This window comes from Micrasema longulum, unplaced genomic scaffold (genome assembly GCF_059751315.1).
Source record: "Micrasema longulum isolate JH-2025_06_02 unplaced genomic scaffold, ASM5975131v1 h1tg000260l, whole genome shotgun sequence".
In the NCBI taxonomy this organism is placed as follows: domain Eukaryota; kingdom Metazoa; phylum Arthropoda; class Insecta; order Trichoptera; family Brachycentridae; genus Micrasema; species Micrasema longulum.
In genome coordinates, this window is record NW_028277464.1 from 117371 (window position 1) to 142460 (window position 25090).

General features: G+C 33.1%; 1 protein-coding gene across 1 annotated transcript in view; it reads left to right on the plus strand.

The window, feature by feature from the left end:
- The first annotated feature begins 362 nt into the window (after positions 1–362).
- Positions 363–25090, plus strand: part of raptor (regulatory associated protein of MTOR complex 1) — a 38068-nt gene continuing 13340 nt past the window's right edge. The window contains exons 1-18 of the mRNA XM_088223955.1: positions 363–650; positions 1047–1149; positions 2500–2621; positions 4838–4957; positions 6257–6403; positions 8172–8410; positions 10846–11028; positions 11545–11738; positions 13445–13686; positions 15323–15397; positions 16101–16181; positions 16263–16439; positions 18201–18357; positions 18827–18926; positions 19453–19616; positions 20193–20305; positions 22516–22660; positions 23762–23979. Of these exons, the coding sequence (XP_088080081.1) occupies positions 468–650; positions 1047–1149; positions 2500–2621; positions 4838–4957; positions 6257–6403; positions 8172–8410; positions 10846–11028; positions 11545–11738; positions 13445–13686; positions 15323–15397; positions 16101–16181; positions 16263–16439; positions 18201–18357; positions 18827–18926; positions 19453–19616; positions 20193–20305; positions 22516–22660; positions 23762–23979 (2763 nt within the window). The 5' untranslated portion in view covers positions 363–467. The remainder of the gene's footprint in view (positions 651–1046; positions 1150–2499; positions 2622–4837; positions 4958–6256; positions 6404–8171; positions 8411–10845; positions 11029–11544; positions 11739–13444; positions 13687–15322; positions 15398–16100; positions 16182–16262; positions 16440–18200; positions 18358–18826; positions 18927–19452; positions 19617–20192; positions 20306–22515; positions 22661–23761; positions 23980–25090) is intronic.

The following is a 25090-nucleotide window of genomic DNA, read 5'->3' on the forward strand; positions in this document are numbered from 1 at the left end:
ATTTCATTAAATATATGCGAAGAACTGATGTTTTTTATTTATGATTTTTTACACATATTTATGCAAGTACTAGCAGGCAACAGTCATCGGAATCGATCCCAGAACCTTCCGTTCGTGAGTCAAGCATCTTAACAACTAAACCACGGAGGCCGCCTATTACGCTATATTTATTACGCCTACATATATATCTGTACCTTAAAGCTGAAATACATTAGGGTAAACCTAGATTTAATAGTTTATCTAACTTTACCCTTAACAAATACACCCTTTTTTTGTTTCTAAGTAGGTTTCTTAAAATTTTTACGCTCTTAATCACTGGCTACTTTTATTTAAACCTTATAGCCGCATCGAGTTTTTTTTTTATACGACATTAGAAAAATGTTTGAATGTCTGTCACGTGTTGATTGTTTATGAATTTTACGAAGACGTAAATAAAAGAATTGTGACATTTATATTGATTTTCGAAGATGACAGATATGTCTCCACATTTACCTTCTGATGAGGAAGACGAAAGTTCTGAAGGATACAAAGTAGACCCCTCAAATGAACTTACTGATTGGGAACTTCCCTTGAGCTTCGTGGACGATAGACACTGTGAACCCATTGAAGGCGCAAAAAATACCGAACAGACATGGAGAATGAAAGAAAAGGTTTGAATAAATGAATATCTATGAATAATTAAAAGTTTTAAAAATTATATCTAGTATTATTTGTCGTTTTATCCTGTATTATTTTTCATCTTAAACTGCCTTCTGACAGAACTAGCGCTTAATGAAGTTATCTGTAAAGAAACATATTATGTATGTTTATTCGATGGAATTCGTAAATTAATCTTAGTTTATTTTTATAGTGGATAATAGTTTTCATGGTCGGTTCGATGAAAATATGTCAAACATGAATTTATGTGAAATTTTAACATTTCTAAGTATCCTGTTATCCAATTAAATTATTTGCTAATCGTTATCTGATTAAGTACTCTGCGTACGTAGATATTAGTAATTAATAAATGAGACTTGAATTGGTTTTTTTAAATTGTATTTTTTCAGTATAAAACACACTGCGTCGCCTTGGTATTATGTTTGAATGTTGGCGTGGATCCTCCCGATATTGTCAAAACTCAGCCCTGCGCCAGACTGGAATGTTGGATAGGTAATACTTTCTTCTTTAAATATGACCACATAATTATGTTCTATGGACAATTGACATGTTTTTTCTTCATCTCTTTTTTAATCACCCCTGAAGACACATTTACTCTTCTTCTTTAGACGATTTTCTTCATTTTCATATCGTGGGGTAATTACTACAATTAGCTAACTTCAAAATCAGCATTTTTAAGTTTACCACTAATATCACATCTTTGTATCCTCCATGAATACTGCGAACAGACAAATCATGCATTCAAATAATCACAATATTGCACTTACTTATTTATAAATGAACCAAAATATATATGAAACAACTTTATTTTTAACCACTTATTTTTTCTACCGACCGATTTAAAAGCTACGCAAACTTCTTTATCAAGGTATAATTAACTAATGAGTTCTATACTATTTTTAGGATTAAAAGTTCTTGTTGAAAATAAAATATTAAATTTAAACAACTTGGAAATCTTAGAATAATAATAATAAGAAAAAAATAATAAATAACCAAATAAACAATAATTTCTTTAGTCCAATCCTCTCTAGTTTTAATGATTCTACCCACCTCAGTTCACTCTTTCCATCTTTAGAAGAACAACATGACAAAAAGACTACTTATTAGCTCCATATGTTCGATGATATATTTAGTAATCACTGTTAAAATAAAATAGGATAGAATTCATTAGTTAAATATACCTTGCTAAAGAAGCTTGTTTAGCCTTGAAACTGGTCGTAGAACTCAAAAGTTGAAGTGATTTATACAAATTTATAAATAAGTATAAAATGCCATACCACAAAGCAAAAAATGTTTTTGATTCCCTATTCCCTGACAGCAAATTTATCAATATGTTTCTTTTTTGGGTGATACCGTGTTTGTTGGATTTGTTCCGACGTTTCGGCTATAATTGCAGGAGCCATCTTCAGGGTAAACTTAGTGAAGATGGCAATGGTAGTCGAAACGTCGGAACAAATTCAACACACACGGTATCACCCAAAAAAGAAACATATTGATAACAGTGACCGTGAAAATCTTCACACCTATTTAGTATAAATTTATACTATTTTTTTTTAATCAAGAATAATGTGTAATTGTGTTCAAGCTATAAATAACATAATTCAAAAAGAAAAATCCTCAAAAACGACTAAATCTATGTTTAGGGATCAAAGGGTGAATGTAACACGACATTACAGCACCATCTCTAGAGGGTATTGTTAATATTACAAATAAATAATTAATAAATTTAATAACTTTGTTCTAAATTATCATTAATAATATGTAGAATTATGTAACGAATTCGATCGTAATTTCAATTTGTAATTTTACAAATAGTAACGTGTAATTTATTGTTTTTTGTAGATCCTCTTTCACTCTCACCCGCCAAGTCCCTGGAGTTAATCGGAACAAACCTTAGGGTGCAGTATGAACAATGGCAACCGCGAGCCCGCTATAAACAATCATTAGATCCTACTAGTGATGAGGTAAATCAAATTCCCTCTTTCCGTAGTCCATATAATAAACATTTCATTGACGTCATCATTAATTTAATCTATCTATATATATATAAAAGGCAATGTTCTTATGTGTGTCCTTGATAGACTAAATAACTACTGGACTGATTTATGTGCATTTTTTTCAAAATGAGGGGTTTTCTTATAGGGACTCTGGGTTTTTTTATAGATTTAAAATCTTCAATTTGATTTGTCCTACCATTCATCGACCTACCAAGGTTTCATTCGACGAGAATGCATATACTAAAAACTTGGGAGGATGTAATTTTTTCTTAAATAGAAAAGTTTGTCCTTGAGTGTTTACAAACAACATTAGTTTTTTATGGATCCCGATCAGATTCTTTCCTTAAATTTCTTATAATTTCTACCCATTAATTTTGTTTAACTGGATTTTTGAAAATGGTAAAATTATACTAACTGACATTTTATACTTTTTTGAAAATCATATTCCTACTTCAAGTGCACCTCTTTTGGTAAGAAGACAGGAGTTTGACTCTTGGAAAAAAAATCTGTAAATGAAAACGAATTATTTCAAGGTTTAGAATTCAATCATAAACAAGTACCTAGGTACCTACTTATCAATGAAAAGTTACGCCATTTTTTTTGCATTTATCCAAATGGTTTTTACACTCTTTCACGACACAATCAGGCATTTTGGTTTCAAATTAAATGTCAAGTTCAGGTCAAAACCTGGCTGGCTGTTAAAGAACGACTAAATACATGTTGGGCATGACTGAGCGTTTGGGTATGAGTTAAGTGCCATAATTTTAGAGGGCTCAGGGTGCGTCTATGTGTATTAATAGGTTTATAGTTTTATATAAGAACACCGAATCTGATTCTATGGTTACATAAAAGCATTATGAAATGAAGTTTTTAAGTAAACTTAACAATGTTTAGCCTTAAGAGGAAACCCAGACTGACTTTTCTTCATACAACAGTGGCACACTTCTTGACAGGGGCAGAATAATAATCTACAAATACGTATTTATCAAAATTCCCTGTCACCGCATATCCTCACAATTTATGTAATCCGAAACACAAAAATAATAATGTAAATGTTCATATTCAATTTGAACTAAATACAATAATATTGAAATCAAACTTTCGATTGTGTTCATTTAATCTATATACAAGTGTATATAGTACGTAAATCTAGCAATAGCAAAGCATTGCTGGGTTTGCTCGTTAATTATAAAAATAAACCCAAACCATGACTTATTCATAATTTGATTTTATAATTGATTTATATAACTTATGACCTGTCATTGGCTGGTTTATGTGATAACTTAAAATTTTACTGCCATTTTTTGGGATGAATGAATGAATGGAAGGACCTTCATTTAATGAGGTAAAATTAAATAGGCACGTTACTAGCGCGAAGAAAATCTCATTCAATTTGTGAGTAACTGCCTTCCGTGCCTTCATTTTTAATGGGATTTCAACATTATCAGACACGATTCTATGTAGAAATATTCCATTGTGTGTGATGAGAAAGCACTATTGCACTGCAATTGAAAAAGAAAACAGATATATTGTTTAATTCGTAAATACAATCCAATTTATTGAATTAGTAGACAATTAGGTATATTTTTAACTACATTTTTCTACGTTTTGACAGCTGCCAGTTAGTGTTGTGTCTATGGTAACGAGGTACAAAAAAATAATAAGTAGTAACGTGTCACTCCAGTGCCTTCATTTCATATTTTAAAATTGTCCGTCTTCGTATGATATTCAATTGATTTAAGTTCCTTTTGTTGTTCCATATTTTCAAAAATATTTAAATGCATTATCCAGTAATTATTTTTTCTTTCAGATGGATTTTTTTAAAAGTGTCGAAAAATATTTGCTGAAGATATTTAATTGATATTTGACCCTAGAGGTCATTTGTAAGAATTATCAAACTAATTAGACCATTAATATTGTAACACGATTTTAATATTTCTATAGGATGTGTACGGGAAGCTAGAATTAGTGTCTGATTCAAGCAATAAATTCAAATAATTAAACAATGATTTTTAATATTAAATTTATTTTTATTGAATTTATTCACTGAGGTCTGAAAAAATATGATTTGCTGTCTTTAAAAATTATTTACTTTCATTTAGTAATTTTTCATTAGTTTTTTTGTTATAAAATATTTATCTACAATTCATGTGTTTATGTACTAATTAAAATAATATTTTTAGGTTAAAAAATTGTGCTGTTCGTTACGACGTAATGCAAAAGATGAGAGAGTACTTTTTCATTACAATGGACACGGGGTTCCTAAACCAACCAGTCAGGGAGAGATTTGGGTATTTAATAGAGTAAGTGATATTATTATATCATGCCGTTAGATTTCTGCAACACAGAATCCAGAATTGTTGAAATGTAAACTTTGTAAATATAGTAATACGTATGTATTATACAGACTCTTTATCTATATGTAGTAACCTTCGATTAGTGAGAGGTATGTTTTGACTTTTGAACTATGTATGAAGCATCTTAGTTCAAGGTCCAACATAGTCTGTGACTAGATTTTTAAATATTTATATAGCATAATAACTTCATGCATTGAAGACTCACCATTTTAATAATTATTTAAACCTTTTTTAATTGCAAATAAGTTTCTGTATAAGTATGAAAATTTTCTCAATGCTTAAAAAAATGTAAAAATAAATATTTTTTTCTTTTATCTGGGCAAAATAAAGAATATAATTATGTGTGTAAAATATAACCCGAACCCTGGATGAGTGTTTTCAACTCGATGGCTACTCTTAACTGAAAATCCTGAATATGGAAATTGTATTCGAGTATATAAATATTTGATTTAAAAATTATGCAGAGAAAAATTAAAAATATAAATCCCTCCATACTTAATACCGAGCTGGCGTAATCTAAGAATTGGAGAGTTGAAAGAATAACTTTGACTTGGAAGAATATAGATTGATGTGTTGTACTGATAGCAGGTACCTGAATACTGATAAGACCTGTTAACTCAGGGACCTCCAATTTTTTACTTTTGCTTTTTTATTTTAATTTATAAGATCGTTAATAATTCTTCTCTTGTGAGGGTCAAAATATTAAATGTACATAATAGAAAGCCGTTGTCAATCTGTTCAGTGCGTATATTAAGCTTGTACTTTATGAATCTCAGAAATTTATGTTTTACTATTTCTAAATTTAATATATGAACATTATAATAAGGTGACCAAATTGTTAAATTAAATTCTATGTTACTTCTAACTGCGGCAGTGCTAAACAGTATTTTGAGGGTAGTGATATAATAAAAATCCTTTACAGTTTGCTGCAAGTACCCGAGACATTTCATTCATACCCTAGATTGTGATCGCATCAATGTGAGGAATAAACGATAATTTATCATTAAAAATTATCCCCAAATCCCTTTTTTGTGTTACTATTTCTAGATTAACATCATTACTGAATACTTGTCAATATTTATACTGTAAACATCTGTTAACCATCTATCAGTTATCACTAATTTCTCAGACTCCCTGTGACTAATATTATGAAGGAATATAGTCAGCAGTTTCTTATATACTGTAGTAAACCAACCATGCAAAGAAATAATTCATTTTATTCCTGTAATGATGACTTTTTTTCAGGCATATACTCAATACATACCTCTATCAGTGTATGAGCTACAAACTTGGATGGGAGCTCCATCACTTTATGTATACGACTGTTCAAATGCTGGGGTTATTGTTGAACAATTTAAAATATTTGCTGAACAACATGAAAAGGACTATGAGGTACCCATTTATTGAAATTATTATTGTTTCTCAAATTCTACTTGCAGGATTTTTTTTGATTTAATACAAAAGTTATATACGACAGTGTGTGTAGGCAAAATGAATATTATTGCCTAGTGTATATTTTTTGGGGATTCCTTTGTGAAATAAGATCACTAAATACATAATGTTTCCCATGACTACTACTTCTACTACCATCACACCATTTTCCGTAGGGGTAGGCAGAGGGATGGAATGTCACACACTTCTATCCTGGTATACATTCCTAGCATCTTCGACACTCATACATCTTGTCATGAATGCCCTTCATTCTGTCTACTTCTACATAAACAGACTTGTGATTTTGGTTTATCTGATCATGCCACGTCTTTCTTGATCTTTCTCTTTCTACATTATTATTTATTTTCATATATACACAGTCAAACTTGGTTATTACGAGGAAGATGGGATCGACTGAATTTTCTCATTATAAGCATTACTCGTTACACTTATTCTTCTTTTCCACATCCGCTCCTAAGTGGAGCATGTGGACATCACTAGTTGCCTCCAGGAGACCCTATCGCCAGCCAGCACTCTCGCTTCTTCCCATGTCAAACCAGCGCCCTTTAATTTCGCCGAATAAAGTCTAAAGATCGTCATTGACGGCCTTCCAGGACAGCGTGATCCCGCAGGTTTAAACATTACACTAAAGAAAGGTTTTTTTAAAATCCAATCGCCATTGCATGTTGTCACCGAGTAAACAGATAAATACACGTTTAGTTCATACAGATAATTAAAAAAATAAAACTATTAAGGAAAATTATAATAAATGCTTACAAACATACTACTTTCTAAATTTAAAATGCAGCTAAATAAACATTCTTATTTTTCCACAATATTTACACTGTGGATAGGATAATTTTTTACACACCTCAAAATTTTTCGCGCCACATTCTATTTCACAAATAATCGCCACTTTCTCACGAATCGAGAGAAACTTCTTCTTGTTAGTAGACATGTTTATAAATCAAGGGTTAGTTTTTAACTGATCTGACATCAGCCACTCGTACTGTTTATTATGCAATGACCATTAAACATTTTTAAAAACTAAAAAGCATTGTAAAAACCCCCAAAATAAGGATGTTATTCATAAACTACAAAATAGGTTGTAAATTGCAATGTGGTGCCGAGCGGGTACTTACTGGGTTCACAAAGCTTGGATTTTTTACACGCAATTTCAACCATGTGTATAATATTTTTTCAATGTTGCCGGGGAAAACACCAATTAGGTACTTAGGCAGTTACATAGTTTCATAAACGTCATCCGATTCCGATGCTCAGCGGCATCGGTCCTAAGTTAGCCGCCCGTTTAGATTTTATTACTCAGGTTCTTATTTTAAAAAATGATGATTTTAACCCTTTCCCGCCTGATGGAACTTGTAAGTCCTGCCAAGTTATCAGCCCTATATCTAAGTAAGTCCAAGTACCGTTAGCATTTTTTATCCTTTCTGCCTGATGAGTTCTTGTGGGTTCACTTACACACCAGCGGGAAAATAAAAAAGCAGTTTTTTGTTTACATTTTTAAAATGGTGGCATTTATACTAATACTAATACGAACCATTCGCCTAGGGAACAGAGGCGTACATTGGCCTATTTTTGGAAAAAAAAGAAGTCTGTGTAAAATGTGAACTCTTTTTGGTATGTCCGAGAAGTAGCTCCTTATAAAATTTATTTTGCCTCATAATGTGGCCGAAGTATCTAAATACATATTACAGGATTTTATTTTCAGATGTCGCGTCAAAATGCTAGCCAGTCGGATTCTCCACCAGCAGCGCCGCCCTCTTTCAAGAACTGCATCCAATTGGCTGCGTGTGCGGCCAATCAGATACTGCCTATGAATCCAGAGCTTCCAGCAGATCTGTTCACATCGTGCCTGACCACTCCCATTAAGATGGCACTTAAGTGGTTTGTGATGCAAAATCATTCTGCCAAGATCACACCACCAACTACCATCGAACACATTGACAAGTAATTTTTTTTTTTCACATTTAATTTCTTTTTTTTAAGCCAGTCAACAGGCTAATGAAAGCCCTAACAGATTGGCATTATTGAGTATTTATTATAAAGTAACACTTAATCTAAACTATTTTAAATTTTCAAAGGTATAATTATGGCATAATCTAGGCGGACACGGCAAGTGTGTCATCGCGAATAAGGAGTGACAACACCGCTTGCTTCTTGAATGCTTACCCTTGCTGTAGGAACACATCGACAGTACCATTTAATGAGATTTCGTTCACTGTTTTTAGGCTCCTTGGCAGAGGGGAAAATAATCCGATGTTTCATTCATTCATTAAGTAGTTGTAAATGTTATAACTTAATACAATATATTTATATTCATGGTTGTGTCAGAAATGTTAGATGCCTATTTAAAGCAACTTTAATTTTCTAGCAATACAGTTTTTAAAAATATAGATATTTTTTATTGTACACAAGGAACTAGAATCCCAACTGCCCATGTGTTTAATAGCTGCAAGACGTGCAGGGATGTTAAATGTTTAGCTAAAAAATCATCCTAGTTAACAACACAAATAATATTATTGTCTTAATTATGATATCATAATATCGTGGGGTAATTACTACTACTATAGTCCTTAAAATATAGCTTGATAAGAATGACAGTTGTCAGCAAAAGTGACGACATAACTTTGTAGTAACGTCTAAGGAGTGAATATATTGACACACGAAAAATCATTTGTATCTGGCATGTTAATTTTTTTTTTTTTAATACAATGCTTGACATATAAATCAACATAAATGCATAAAATCAGCTTTAAAACTAAAAGAAAACTGAAGTAAACCTAATTATTAACGATGTTCTTACAAGGTTACATCATTTTGCAAAGATGTTAGAGATGGGACAAATTGATAAATGTAAATTGATCAAATAAAAAATTATTAATGTGATGTTGTTCATGAAAAAAATTATAAATGTCTTATTTTTTGGTGAACAATTGTCTTAAACACACTATAATAGGCTTGTTTTTGCGTTTTTATATCAATTTTTGGAAACAGAGTTTCATGTTTGCATGAAAAAACTGATAAAATCGATTCGATCAATGATCAGTAATTTCCCATCACTAATGACATTAGTTTGACAGCTGTCATTTTAATCAAGCTATATTTTATTTATTTATTTATTTATTAACGGACATTGTCCATGTATACAATTTATAAGGTTTAAATATTACAATAAATGAGTAGTTTAAAACATTTAAAGAAAAAAGAAAGAAGCATTGACAAACATAAGGGACATCGAGACAAGATCTGGACTATTTTAAAGACTATAGGTCCTTAACTTCAAAATTAGCATTTTTGAGTTACCCACTAAAAACATATATTTGTACCTTCCTCCATGAATACTACAAATAAGAAAGTTGTGACTTGTTAAATCATATGATGATTTGAATGCATGACTTTTCTTTTTGTAGCATCATGGAGGAGGTTAAAAAAATGTGTTTTTAGTGGGTAACTGACAAATGCTGATTTCCAAGTTACCCAGCTGTAGTAATTACTCCGTGATATACATATTATGGTCAAGCTTCTCATTTTGACGTGCGAGTGTTTTAAGTGAGTGAAGTTGAGATATTTTAAATAATATATATATATATATATGTTTTTTTTTAAATAAATATTTGCGTTCTTATGATTTACCCAAATATTTCGTTTTGAGGGGCATTTTCAACGAGTTGTAAATAACTCACTATAAGAAAATGGGAGTCAAGTTGGGGTAGAGTGGGATTCGAACCACGGACCTTTGATCTGTGGTCCGAGACACTAGCCACAGGACCACAAACTAACAAAATTGTTTTTTATGTCTTATTAAGGATGCTGAATTGTAAATTAAAGGTTTTGTTGCAGTACAATAAATGTTCTAGTGTCGCACAGTTTAGGTCATAAGTTTAAAATTACCCCTCAAATGCAACTTTATTCCCATTTCCTAGTAGTTTACTATCTACATTATATACCACGCCATTCTCATCACTAAATAAAAATGATGTTTTATAACCGTCATTTGTGGCATTATTTATATATTCAATGGTATCAGTGAAGTAAAATTACAATTAAAATACATATCTCTATATAAAATATTGACTAAACATACGGAGGCAGTATAATAAATCAAAAATAAAACCAGCATACAACCCACTAAATTCAAATTAAAATGAAGATTTTATTATTTTATACTTGCATCTTCAAGAATGGTTCTTGTTCATTTTGAAGATGCCCATTTGGACAAAAGTGATTAATGGTGTGTAACACAAAGTAAAAATAAACCAAGGAGTTTGATTGATGCTTTTTATCAAAATTATTAAAAGCACATTCCCGATTCTTATTTACCCTTTAACTAGTCTATCAATCTTTACAATTGTCATCTTAATATTGATTAACTTTGTTCCCAGAATCCCCGGACAGTTAACCGACAGAAGGACAATGATCGGAGAACTTAATTGGATATTTACAGCTATAACAGATACGATAGCTTGGAATACACTGCCACCTGATTTGTTCCAGCAACTCTTTAGGGCAGATTTACTCACAGCTAGTCTTTGCAGAAATTTCCTTTTGGCTGACAGGATCCTAAGGTGAAACATTGATATTTTCATGAAGAAGTAGACATTGTTTATTCAATAGTTGCAATTTCCTTCCAACTTCTGTATCGATTGGTCGGAAGGTAACAGCTTAGATTTTAAAACCTATGTATGTCTAAAATCAAAGGATTTTTTACATTCATTTAGGCACAGACAGTAGAAAACAAATCAAATTTATTGCATTGATTAGAGATGTCATATGCTTACTATTACTGGAGTGTTAAATCGTCACCTTGCTGGATATTTGGAATAATAATTTAACAAAATCATGGAAAATAGAACACAAAACTTTACTACATGTCTTCTTATTGAACGACAGCACATTTTGATGATTAAGTAATATTGAAAAACCCACAAAAATGACAATAGACCGACCGACTTTTAAAACAGGGTGTAATCGGACCCACCACTGTATTTTTTGAGCCAGCCGGTTTTAAGAGTTAAATATTATACCACCCTAAGAGAGAAAGTTTTAAGATACATTTGTTTATACTCTACAAATGTTTTCAGGTCATATAATTGTACGCCAGTGTCTTCACCCGCAATGCCATCAATGGCTGGTCATCCGATGTGGCAGGCTTGGGAGCAGACCCTGGACCTGGCACTAGCACAACTGCCAGGCATGTTGGGGAACAAGCGTCCTTATGTCCACTCACCCTTCTTCGAAGAGCAACTCACCGCCTTCCAAGTTTGGCTCGATCTAGGTGAGATAATTTGCAATACAAATCTCTGATTAATCATGCTACCAAATAGTAAGATTGCATCTACAATTCTAACTTTGCTGAAAATATACATTTTGGAATATGAGAGTGAATCTATGATATTTTTTTATATTTAAAAAGGAGTACATATTTCAAGTTTTGTTTATATTTTTTACACAACCATACATTATGTTTATTTTTGAACTGTAATATGAATGTCAATTTTATAAACAAAATTTAAAAAACACACATATGTCTTATAAGTAATAAATAAACATTGACAATAGGGAAATATCACTTTAAAAAAATATTTATTTTTTTTACAAAAAAAGTCTACGAAATAGTTTGTGTTTTTTTCATTTTTTTTTACAGAAATCAACAGTCATATACACAATAGTACGGTAATGATATAATAGATACTTAATACTATACTATGTTATTAGTAAAGTTATATTAAATTTATAATTTTGAATTCCTGTGAAAATGGTCCATTGTCCACGTCCCCTAATACGTCACGATTTGGGTAAGTTTGAACTTTGTGACCGTTTAAATTAAAATAGAACATCGTCATAAATCTTGATGTCACACTTATCAAGGCCAAACATGTCATGTTTTTGTAGAGACATATTTTTTAATGATTTAATTTTTAAATTTCTGTATGAGAACATTTCTCCACAATATCCATATTGATTTTGAAAATGCAAATAATTTTTCTAAATCCATTTCATATATTTTTATCGCTATTCCTAGTATGTGATATTTCCCTATTGTTCTATAACAAACTACTATCGAATTTTAGCTAAATTTGTTTTTGGATTTCAGAGTTAAATTAAAAATTTTGCTTTTAAAATAGAAGATTATATCATAGATTTTACACAAATATTTTTAAAGAGCCATATTTCTGTATTAATTTTTTAATAAAATTATTATGTAATTCAGAAAAAATAATTTAACAAATAATCGATTGCTTCTGCGTTTTTGTGGTGCAAATATATTTACATATTTTATATCAGGGCCCCCGATTACATTAAGGTAACATTTATCTTCAATTTTATCTACAAAGTAAAATTAAGTTTTCTGCATGAAAGGCGGAATATGCTTAAATTTTCAATTATAGGTTACCGATGAAGATACTATAAATGTTCATGCAAATATACTCATTTTCATACACAAAAATCGATTTTTATTTATACAGTCGAAGATAACTCTGTTAACTTCCCATTGTAATCGGGGCCCTGATCTTATTACAGAATTTTGTGTTCACTGATTTGATAGTGTTTATTATTCTGTCTACTACATGAGCCTATTGCAAGGCTGGTATTCTGAATGGAATTGCGCGCGAATAGATGGCTCTGTTAGCGTGTATTTAGAATGTAAATACGCATTAAAAATGTATTTTCTATGCGCACTTTTGCATTCAGAATACCACCCCAGGCGAAGTGAACCAACTGACAAAATGGTCAATCTTCTGTACATGTACATAAAGAATAAGGAAAAAAAGGTTTTTGGATCAAGTGAGTTTACCTTACCCTTCAAAGGTCAGTTAGTTCACTTCACCAGCAATGGGCCTACATCTAAACTGTTCAAAATGCAGATTGGCAACTTTTGCAATAGCCTGTGTGACGTAGCTTAATTTACTTTGAAGTGCAGAGACGCTCTGCCATGGAGAAAACATGTGTTTGTATGTATGTATTGCTTGATTTCTCTAGGTTCCCCTAGTCGGCCACCGCCCGACCAACTGCCCATGGTACTGCAAGTCCTGCTCAGTACCATGCACCGGGTGCGCGCCCTGGAGATACTGGGCAAGTTCCTGGCCCTCGGACCCTGGGCGGTGAACCTCATCCTCAGCGTGGGCATCTTCCCCTACATGGTCAAGCTGCTGCAGACCTCGGCCAAGGAGTTGCGCCCTCTCCTGGTCTTCATCTGGGCTAAGATCATGGCTGTTGACGGGGTGAGTGTAATGTAAAAAGTACATTTTACCGACCTTACCCACGTCTGATGTTGCATTACGCATCACATTCATATACCAAACCCAGCGTATCTCAATCATTTGTTACAGAATGCTCTAACTATTTAACTAGGTATTAGGTAAATTACTTACAGTAAAACCTCATTTTTACGTTTCTCGATTTTACGTTTTCCCTCTTTTTACACTGAAATGTTCAGGACCCATTTTTCTTCATACATTCTCATACAAATATTCCCTCGAATTAATTTTTTTCACATTTTTCATAACCCACCCCGGTTTCAAGCTTAAAAAAATCGGAATTCATTTGATGTGTCAAAAAATCCAAAATTATGTTGTAATAATGATGCCACGGCCCGCGCACCACCGCGAGTGCCACGCGAATGAATAATAAAAACAGGTAAACAACTAATAAAGGATAAATTATTGTCTTAACCTAAATTCAAAGCAATTTTAGTGTAATTTACCTTTTTGTTCAAGTGTCTTCATTTAGGGTTAGTCTTAGTTTTCATTTGAACAAAAACATCATATTGACTTGTACAAATCATGATACACAGTTGACAAACGTTTAGAAACAATAAAGTTTTAATATCATTAAATTGTAATGTTTAAAACATAACAATAGAAATATTTAAAGTTATAAAAAAGATGGTTCAAAAAGCCGCGATCTATATGACAGTTGTTTTTAGTGATGCCCTAGAAAAAAAAGTGATACCGTATAAATAAAATTTCTCAACATTTAGAGGAAAAATGATTTTTTGTTATTTTATGCAAATTCAAAATTCTATTTTCTTTTTTTTTTATTTACACATAAAATAATTTTAACATGCTGTTTTAAAATCAAATAAAAAAACAGATTACATAATATTGTTTAAAAAAATATAAAAATATTTTTAGTGAAATCATTGAAAATAGGTTAAAAAAATATTGTCAATTTCCACTTATCACAATTTTTCTGGAAGTATATGTACACTATAGTGTAGCAAATCAATTTTATTTTTTATGTAATTCCTTTTTTTTCCATACATTTTTCATTTCCTCACTTTAGCGTTTTCCTCAGTTTTACACTTTTTTTCTTGCTCCCTTGAAAACCGTAAAAAGGGGTTTTTACTGTTTATAAAGCATTAAAAATAAATTAGAAATAAAATAAAAAACAATTAAAAAATACATAAAAAAAAGCTTACCATGTTTGAGATCCTGGGTTCGACTCCTGGAAGGGATAGCCTGCCTGTCTATCTCCGTGACGTTGTCTTAGAGCAATGTTTTGTCCTACAGATTGTTGAGTCCCGGGAAAAAACAATAGTGTATTGTCCACGTGTAAACGACTTTTAAGAGTGATCACCTTATCTTCCTGTAACTCATGATCGAGACACACAGCATGTACTTCCAAATGCAGTGTCCTACGCACCATTAGATGAGGATAAGGGTTTGATTATGAGTATTTTCAGCATTATGTATTACAATTTTCATTTTGATCTTTTCGTGCAAAATGGAAAATTTACATTTTATATCTGCGGTTAGCTAGCAAATAATTTTATGGTTTTATGAATTAAATTTTATATTTATTTAATATCATAATAATGTCCTTTTCTGACTAATGTTTATTTAACAATTATTGCAGAGCTGTCAAGCAGATTTGGTAAATGCCAAAGGACACAAGTATTTCCTTTCTGTTCTACAAGATGTAACCATTCCAGTAAGTTATACATAATATTATGGATCTTGTTAATTTATTTAAATCGTATTTACTAAATCTTAAAAGACTGTGGTAAATAATTCCTTTGTGCGTGGTGATGTAACATCGTGTTACCACAAGCAAAAGTTGGAATATTTTAAAGTTCAGACATTAAAAAAAACAAAAGATGGGGACATACTGTTTCATAATTTATAAAAATAAACATAAATTTAGCCCTAAAGCAAAATAAATTTAAAAATTATAAAAACGCTGATTATCTCGCATGTGTGCGTCCCCCATCATTGTCATTAACCGACTGAATCTGTTTCACACAAACATCAGCCACAGAACTGTGTCTCTGTCTTCCTTGTTACGAGTTCTATCTTCGTGCTATCTCTTGCACAGATTTATTGCTGTTTAGTCACATTCATTCTTCGCGTTGCAATGATAAATATTTTTTGTATTCAAATCCAGCATAGTTATACAAATTTTACTCTTCAATTCCGGTGTGAAAATGTCCATTTGAAAATTACAAAAAATACAACTTCATCATTAAAATAAATAAGAGAAATATATTAAGTCTTGTATCCTATGTAGACTAGTGTGACATCACAGCCACACAAGAGTTTCAACAAAATTGTTTCTTAGCAAAATGAACTTTGTAAATTGAATGTTATAAAATGATTACTTCAAAGTTTGTAATTTCAACTCTTGCTTTTTTTAGAGTGAACATCGAACGTTGGCTGCATTTGTTCTTGCTGGAATTGTTGATAATTATTTACCAGGTCAAGAAGCTGCATTACAGGTATAAAATATACAAATTAAAGCACCCTAACTTGTTTATCTCCTTATTAAGATTGGGGATTTATGGAATTTTTTTTTCTAGGGTTCTCTGGTTTCTATTTGCTTAGAGCAGTTGAGAGATCCGAATCCATTGCTTCGTCAGTGGCTCGCCATCTGTTTGGGCCGCCTATGGAAAGGTTATGACCAGGCGAGATGGTCAGGGGTAAGAGATATGGCACACGAAAAGCTCTATGGATTATTAGAAGACCCTGTTCCTGAGGTAATAAAAAAACTTATTTAAATTAAATTTTTTAATCCAACCTACAAATTCCTACCACAAACCAAAGCAAGCGAACAATAAAATAGCGTCATGTAAATTAAATCTACGTGAGTATGTAAGATACACGTTAATAATTACATTCATACATCAATTTTATTATCATTCCTCCACACCTAATGCTGCATAGGGCACTACATTGGTACACCAATTGCAGCGTATTTTGATAATTTTTGTTACATGAGAGTAAGATGATCAGTCTTAGACTTCAGGAACCGATCCAGGGATTATGAAATATTCTAGTGTAAAAACACCCTTTTTAAATAAATATTTAATATCAACCATGCCGGGAATCGAACCCGAGAGACCTCTTGCATGGTAGGCAAATGCGCCGACCACTACACCGCGAGGCCGACAACATGCATATATATAATTGATAATATTGAATTCTAGATGTATCAATTGACAAATTCTATTTCTATTCCCGTCTTCAGACAAGACAAGATCTGGACTTTTTTGGTTTAAGTTTACAACGATTTAAACGAGCACTAAATAAATAGTCCAGATCTTGTCTTGATGGCCCTTATGTTTGTCAATGCTTCTTTTTTTCTTTTTTTTCATGTTTTAAACTATTCTTTTATTGTAATATTTAAACCCTTTAAATTGTATTCATGGACAATGTCCGTTAATAAATAAATATAAGCAGGGGGGCAATTACAAACGCTATCTTTATCGGTATGTATCGAGACATTATACGTAACTTTTCTACTATGTCTATCTACCTCACAGTTTTAAATAGTGTATTTGTTGCACAAAAATCCATAGTTAAAATAATACTTAAGAGTCCCGATACAGACATCTACTGTAGAATTATTCCACAAATCACAACTTTTGACACCAAAGCAATATGGCAAGAAAACTAAAACAATACTCGCCAACAGATTCAAAAACTATTCTTACTCAAACAAAAGACAACCCCAACAATATAACACATGCAAATAATATAATCACTAGATCCTCAACACAAAGACAACTTAAACAAATACAAAATAATACCGCTTTCGGACAAAGTGATTTTGAGTATTATGCAATTAAAATCTATATCCTACTTCCACTGTCCATTAAAACAATTAATAACAAGAAAATGTTCAAAAATACTATTAAAAGATGGATAGTGGAGCTGGGTAGAAGTAAAATAGATTGTCTCATTCGCCCAAACCAATATTGAATCACCTGCTTCACAAACGTATAGTTTATGTTAGGTTTTTGTTCTTTTATTGTGCGTTTTGTAATATTAATAATATTGGTATACATAAATGAAATATAAACATAAATACAAAGTGTTTAAAACTGTCTGAACATTTTGTTATTTCTCTCTGTATATTAAGTCCTCTTTTGTGTATTCTCACATGTAAAAAAAAAAAAGAAAGTATATTGTTTTGTGTCCTCGGCACGGGTAAAGTGAGGTAACATTATTTTTACTATTAATCGTTGTTTATAATGTGAAAAAAAAATGAATACATTAATGTAAAATAAATACCTTCTGATTGTAATCATCCCAATCTATTTATTTCCGGATAGGCATAAACTGCGTAAATGAAAACAAACCGGATTTATAGAATGTACAAATAAGTACATTCTATAAATTTACTAATTTAAAGGGTAAAGGTTTTTTTTTTTTACAAAAATTGCTATTCTGCTTAGCTGGCTTTAGAATTTATTATCAAAATGTGTTGAATCATTGTGTATTATATAACATTATAGGTGCGTGCAGCTGGAGTGTATGCACTCGGAACATTCATATCTTCCGGGCGGGAAAGGACGGACCATGCCAATAGTATCGATCAACAAGTTGCCGTAACGCTGGCCAAGATTGCTCATCAGGACATGAGCCCCATAGTACGAGCTGAGCTTTTAGCGGGTCGGCATCTTTTTATTGTTTAGATGTTACCTTTAATTATTTGATGGATATATTATTTGCGGAGTGAATAAAAAAGTTTACAGAGGCTATTTAATTAGCTGCTTCTTGTGTTTTGGCCATTATTGAAAATATGTATTTTTTAGCAAGTGGGTATGGGAATTTGCTCTTAATGAATTTCTTTGATATACATGTAAACATCTATTAAAATAATGATAGATTTATTCTAGTTGGGTTAAATTTGAAGAAGTTTCACATACATAAAAATAAGGTCTTTAGCTCTTTTACGGCACAAAAATTAACATAATATACATGAAATAATTTGAGAATTTCCTTCTCTGTTGAAATATCTATCTGTCTAAATAATACTTTTAATCTTTAAATATTTAAAGAATATATATTGTATTGTTTTTTGAACGGGGTTCTAATTATTAGAAAAAATATATTATTTGAATATGTAAAATATTTACAGCTTTGCAATGGTTGGTGCTAACGTTTGAACCACACTTCATAGCTGTTTCTCTACAAGAAGGAAGATCACCAGGGCAAACACATCAGCGTGGAGGAAGCAGGTAATTATTTTTTTAAAGCAATTATTGGTGCATTTTGAATGACGGAAGTTGGTTTTAGCTTAATGCTGAAACAATGAACAATATTCTCAACTATATACTTACAAACTACTTATAATTGGACTAATGGGCTGAGCCATGTTAGATGGAGACTTAATAGAGCGATTAGAGTATCCAGAAAATTGAAGTAAAAATATTTTGTATTGTGTTCTGAATGATGTCTGGAGTCCACATTGAGAGATTTTTTTTCAGGTCTATGATTAACTCTATGGTTGATTTTTTGCATAAAGACTTTATGAGACAAGAACTCTTCTATGGTGTCCAGGACAGGGTAGACAACATGTCAGAAACGAAAAAGCAACCATAGAGTTAATAATAGATCCAGGAATAGACAAAAAAACCACAAAACATGAAAAAAAGTTATAATTTCTCTCAATATGGACATCTACAGAAACGTAATAAGAGGCAAAACTCAATATATGTATTAAATAAATAAAATAAAATGTTCACAAAGTTGGTTTTCTGGTAGAGAGAGAAGCCGCATGTATTCGGGTGGTGCCGTGGACACTGGGAGAGATGCCCTGGACACAAGCCTACCGTCCAGCCCCTCAGAACGCCTCATGCGTGTGTCCAGCTCCAGCTCCATATCCTCGCTCGGCTCCAGTGGAACTCTGCAGGGACTTCCCACAATAGGTAATCATGATTGCTAAGTTAACCTATTTAAAAAATATTTTTTTGTGTTTTTTTTTTAACCTTTTGAGACCCGAGACAAACCTGGCCACCACGTTAACTTAATTTTTCTTCACAAATAATAAGAGTGATAAAAATAAACCAAAATCATAAATAAAAATCTTTACAAAATTAATAAATATGTATTATAATATTATTAAATGATTATATTTATTGATTAAAGAAATAACTTTACAGAGATATGTTATGAAATCCAATTTAACAATTATTTATCTTTCTAACAATGTAATTTCTTTAAAAAAATCTTGTTATCAAATGTGAAAAAGTTGCATAACTGGACTCAGTAATTCACGCTCATGGATTTTTGATAGAAACAATAACCATTAAAACCTTCTGGAAGATTGCAATGTGTTGCTTTTGCTGTAAAAAAATACACTAAAGAGTTGTTTAAAAGTATTGCCAGGGTAAAAAAATATAATTTTCAGTGTTACAAAAATTGAAAACATTAATGTGTATGATGTTCATTTTATGTCAAAATCGGCAAAATTCACGGTTTTACAACCTGAATGTTTTTTTTAGGTTTTGGGTCGGTGTATATGAAGCTGTGGTCTGTGATGTCCACTCTAGGATTAGATCCCCACCCGCAAGTTGCTGATATGGCCAATAAAGTAGTCAATTTTATAAAAAATCAGGTAAATAACATTCAAATTCACAAATCAAATTCATATGAACAAAATAGTGTAAGGTATATTTATGTATTCCCTGTGTCTAGGCAGATAAAGAATACAGTTTGTGTTTCTTATGCGCCAGAATCCTAGGCGAGTGCTTTTGACTCGATGGCTGCCTCAGGTGAAAATTCTGACTAAGAAAATCAAGTGGAGATAAGTCCGCATTGTTGTGTAGTGGTTGTCACGTTTGCCTACCATTCTTGAGGTCCTGGGTTGGATTCCTGTCTTGGTGGATGTGGAATATTGATTTTGAAGTTTTTTTTATTTCCAATATTTCATTGCTGTTGGACTGGTATCTTAAGCGTAAGGTACACTATGTTAAATACAGTGTACTTTTTTGTATGGATGAATAAGCTGAGGTAATCAGTTAGTTTCATCGTTCACTGAGAACAGGCTGGGCGCACTTCATAGATATTTTTTTATAGGAAGATATAAATAGTGTTGGTAATTTATATTAAATAAAAAATATTTTATGTATTTTCCCAAAGACATATTTACTATAAAAAAATATTATCGAAAGTCAAATATAATGGTAAGCTGTGCATAATTGCCTATTTTGATGATTTGCCACTGAAGGGCAGATACGGTGAGAGCGAAAATTCTGTTCAGAAGGTCGGAGATGAAAGTACTAAGGGCAGCAAAAACCCTAAAGGACAGAATCCGGAATCAAGAAATTAGACAGACTTGCGATACCCAAGACATAGTACGGTGGTTTTTTTTTGCAGAAAACCGATTTCGAGAACGAATAAAAGTGTTATTTTATGAATAATGCATAAAATACAATGCCTGAAACATTACTATGTATCCTTGGAATCCCGAACTCCCTGTATTTTATTGTTTTTAAAAATATATCTTTAATTCCTTTTCTTTCCTTGGTACCTCTTTCTTTCTCCTTCCAAACTCATTATCTGATTCCACATTCCTCATCATTTAATATGTATAACATAATATACTTTTATTTAAGTTAATATGAGCACACCTTATCTCCCCATTAAAAAACAGCTGTTATTTTTAATTAATTAGTTTTTTTTTCATGTAAGTATTGTGGGGGTAGTTTGCGGCCTTTGGCTTACCTGTCGGGGTCTCTCTGTACACGCTGTGTGTAACTTTTATACGCACAGGCGTGTGCGTGAGGTAGGATTAGGCAATCGTCCTTTTTACCTGCATCCATCCGCTCGGGGCCTCGCGTCCCTGCCGGAGCCTGCAATCGGTCCCGTCGGTGCCTTATGGCCTCTCGCTCAACACCCTACTACGTTCTTTTCAGAAGGTGGCGGGGAAAAGGATTCACATATATATTATCACACAAGAAATAAGAACGGCTTACTTACATGGATAACACTATTTATTTTATAAGAAAACTGGCGTGTAATACAAAGATATTTTATTACACGTTCAATAAAATCTAACTTACTTCGAATTTATATCTAACACGTGTTTTATAGAAGACTAATTTTATGTGAGGAAGTACTGCAGTTGAGTTTCGGACAAGGAGAGAAGGACGGGCCTTGAACTTCGCGCCTTTTATAGCCTTTGTTCTGGTCGCCCTCTACTTCCGGCTGGGTATTGAACCGCAGGCTGGTAACTTAACGAGCTGCATTCGCTTGCGTGGTTTCGCTCCTCGGTAGGTCCTTGAGGATTGTTTATGACGGAGGCGCCACAGTATCTTTTGATAGATGTTTTTATTTTTTAGTACAAATTTTTAACCAACTCTTCTTTTGACCAGCCTATCTTTTGGTTGGCTGGAAGATATTGCTATTAGCAATAATAAAAAAAATGTACTGGTGTTCAAAACTTTAACCTCAGATATCTTTGCTTTTTGTTTTTGTCACATAACATCTTTATTCACTCACGTCTTCAATTGTATATTGATTGAGATTATAAACATCTGCTACAGGAAAAATTGACAAAATCAAAACACTTACATACATTGATAATGCTTTGTACTGTGTAAAGCAAAAGAAACTTAAAATCAAAAGTGAACCAAAACTAAGAGAACAAGAATTCTGACTTGGCCAGTTTTCGTTGTATGCTCGCGGTGTCGACGCTAATTTCCTCAGAATTTACTCCGACGTAGTTACGGCCCTTCTTCGTATGATGGCGGTATGCGTTACTGGGTGCAGAAAGGAGGATGACGCTGATTATATTTATGTAAAATAAATGTTTTGTTTTTTAAGGTTTTGGAACTAAGTTTATCTCGGGAGTTGTGTGTGGAGGGAAGGTTTGGCGGTGGCAGCAGTGGCAACAGCTCATCGCTCCCTCCTTCTCCGAATACACGAGCCACCTATTTGAATGATCATGCTCGCACTTTACCACTTCCAGGTAATCAAATTTTAACAATATTTATTCACGACTATGTTAACTAAATATATTCAGAGTTGATAATTTTTTATAACCCTCTATCTTGCATGTGTAGACAGTATAACAAGTTACACAAAGGCGCTGCGAGAAACATTGATATCTTTGGAGACTCAAGCGTCACGAGGAGGGTTTTCCAATTATTGTTACCGTAGGTCCTAGATCATTTTTTGTATAATACATGAATACAGTTTTGTGTGTGAAATAGACCAGAACCCTGGACAAGTGTTTTCGACTCAGTGGTTACTCTCAGGTAAAAATGCTGAAAAGGGAAATCGAGTGGAGATAATATGTCTGCCTAGTAGTTTAGTGGTTCGCGTTTTCGCCTACCATTCTTGGGTTCCCGGGATCGATTCCTGGCTGGTAGAATGTGAAATATTGATTTCTAAGGTTGTTTAAAATGCAATGTTGCAATTATTCTGAACTGGCACTTGAAGTGTTACAGATGATCGAAATATGCTGTGTTTGCTTCGATTACATATCAGTGCCCTATGCACTGCTAGGTGTGGAAAGGGGAATGATGATGATTTGCGTTGTAATTATAGTTACTATGTCTAATTTCGTCTAATTTCGTCTATCACTTTTAAATTTTTTTTTTTTTTTAAAAGGAAACTAAAACTCTTCTTCCTCCTGGCCAAATATCCCCCAGCCCTCCTAATCGTCAGCCTACACGTCGGACTAGCACATTTGTTGTTTTGTTTTTTACGGCCGGTTGTCACCTGATGCCGAGACAGTAACTCCACTTGCTAACTAGGGCTTAGGATACCACCGTTGACTATTTTCCCTCCGCTGCCAACCTCAACACAATGTCCTGCCCGACTCCGCTGTCTCCCAACAGCCCATAGTCCGAAGTATGTTCGGGAGGCCTGAGAGAAGATTTGTGCCCCGTCTACCTGTTCCGCCGTACCGAAGCGCTTGTGAGAAGCACAACTGAGAAGGTGACTCGGTCCCCCGGGAGCCGGGGTAATGGTCTTGTTTAGGTATGACAGGCAAATATATGCCAACAAACCATCGCCCGAGACCGAGGGCTTCGTCTATCACTCACTAATCCTTCTTATTTCATAGGTAACCGCAGTCGCCGATCAGTGCTTCCTGTCACCATATCCGAGGAGGGCGCGGCCCGCTCGGCCGGCTCGGGGGGGCGGGGCCCCCCGGGCACGCCACGCGGGAGCAGCAGCGCTGCCGGGGAGGGGACGGCGCGCCGCCCTATTGTCAGCACCCAGTTCGTCACGTGGGCCAGCAGCCACTTCGCCGGGACTAGCGATGACGAACAGTGGCAGAAGGTCGGTAGCTAGATTAATTTTCTTTTAAGCATAAAAATCACTTTTTATTCATTTATACGCTTTATGACTAAAACAGTGTAGAACAATGCTAAGGAGATTTTTACAAACTCTATCTATCGGTATGTATCTAGACGGTATACTTAATTTTTCTATTATCTCTTTCCACCCAGGTATTATGAAGCTGCTTTTACCTAAAATTAAATAAAAATATTTAAATTCCATAGGGGCAATATTTCTTCTGATGTATTGCTATTGCATCTTGCGGCAATGTTATTTCTAACGTCATGATCTGACACATACCCTGTGGCCTTATTCTGTAAAATTAGTTTTTTAAATTCATTCATATCGTATGAGAGGGAAAGAGAGCGAAATACAGTTTTGATCGCGTTAGAGTGAGATGGATATATATGACAAATTAACGAACTTACCAAACGAAATTGTGAAAGAATAAGCCTGCTGTTACTACCTCAAATTATTAAATTCAACCAATAGATGGCACTGTCACTGCTACCTTGATTATGAAGCTTTTCTGCCTCAATGTCAAATTAAAATCAACTTATTTCCTTTATTAGGCTTCTGCGATAAAAAGTTGCCGACCCAAAAACAATTTAATGTTTAAATAAATTTTTAAAGCAAAAAGTGCTTGTTTGAACATGATTGTTGTCACTCCCAGCCCGTAGATAACCACGCAGTGTCTTGATAGCTATTCATGTACTTACATCAAAACTCAAAGATACAGAGTTCATAGTGTATCTTCATAATCTCTCTGGAAAATTTATGTTTAACTATACCTTCATAGTGAAAATATGGTATGGCTTCCGTATCATCCGATTGCAATCCCCACCCAGAAAAGTGTATTTTTGAAATGCGGTAATTTTTATGCCTTGGGCTTTAATGAAAATATATCCTATGAAATCTCTCAAAATAAACCGATCTCTCACCAAAGACGAAGGAAATAAAAAGGTACTTTTCTTTTTTAAAGAAGTCATTTTTACATTTAAAACAAATGTGAACAGTATTTTTCAGGAAATATTTCATGTTTTTAATACATTTCTGTATTTATTATTCACTTGTTTCACCCGCAGCTTCGCTCCTGTGGTATTAAGAAGAA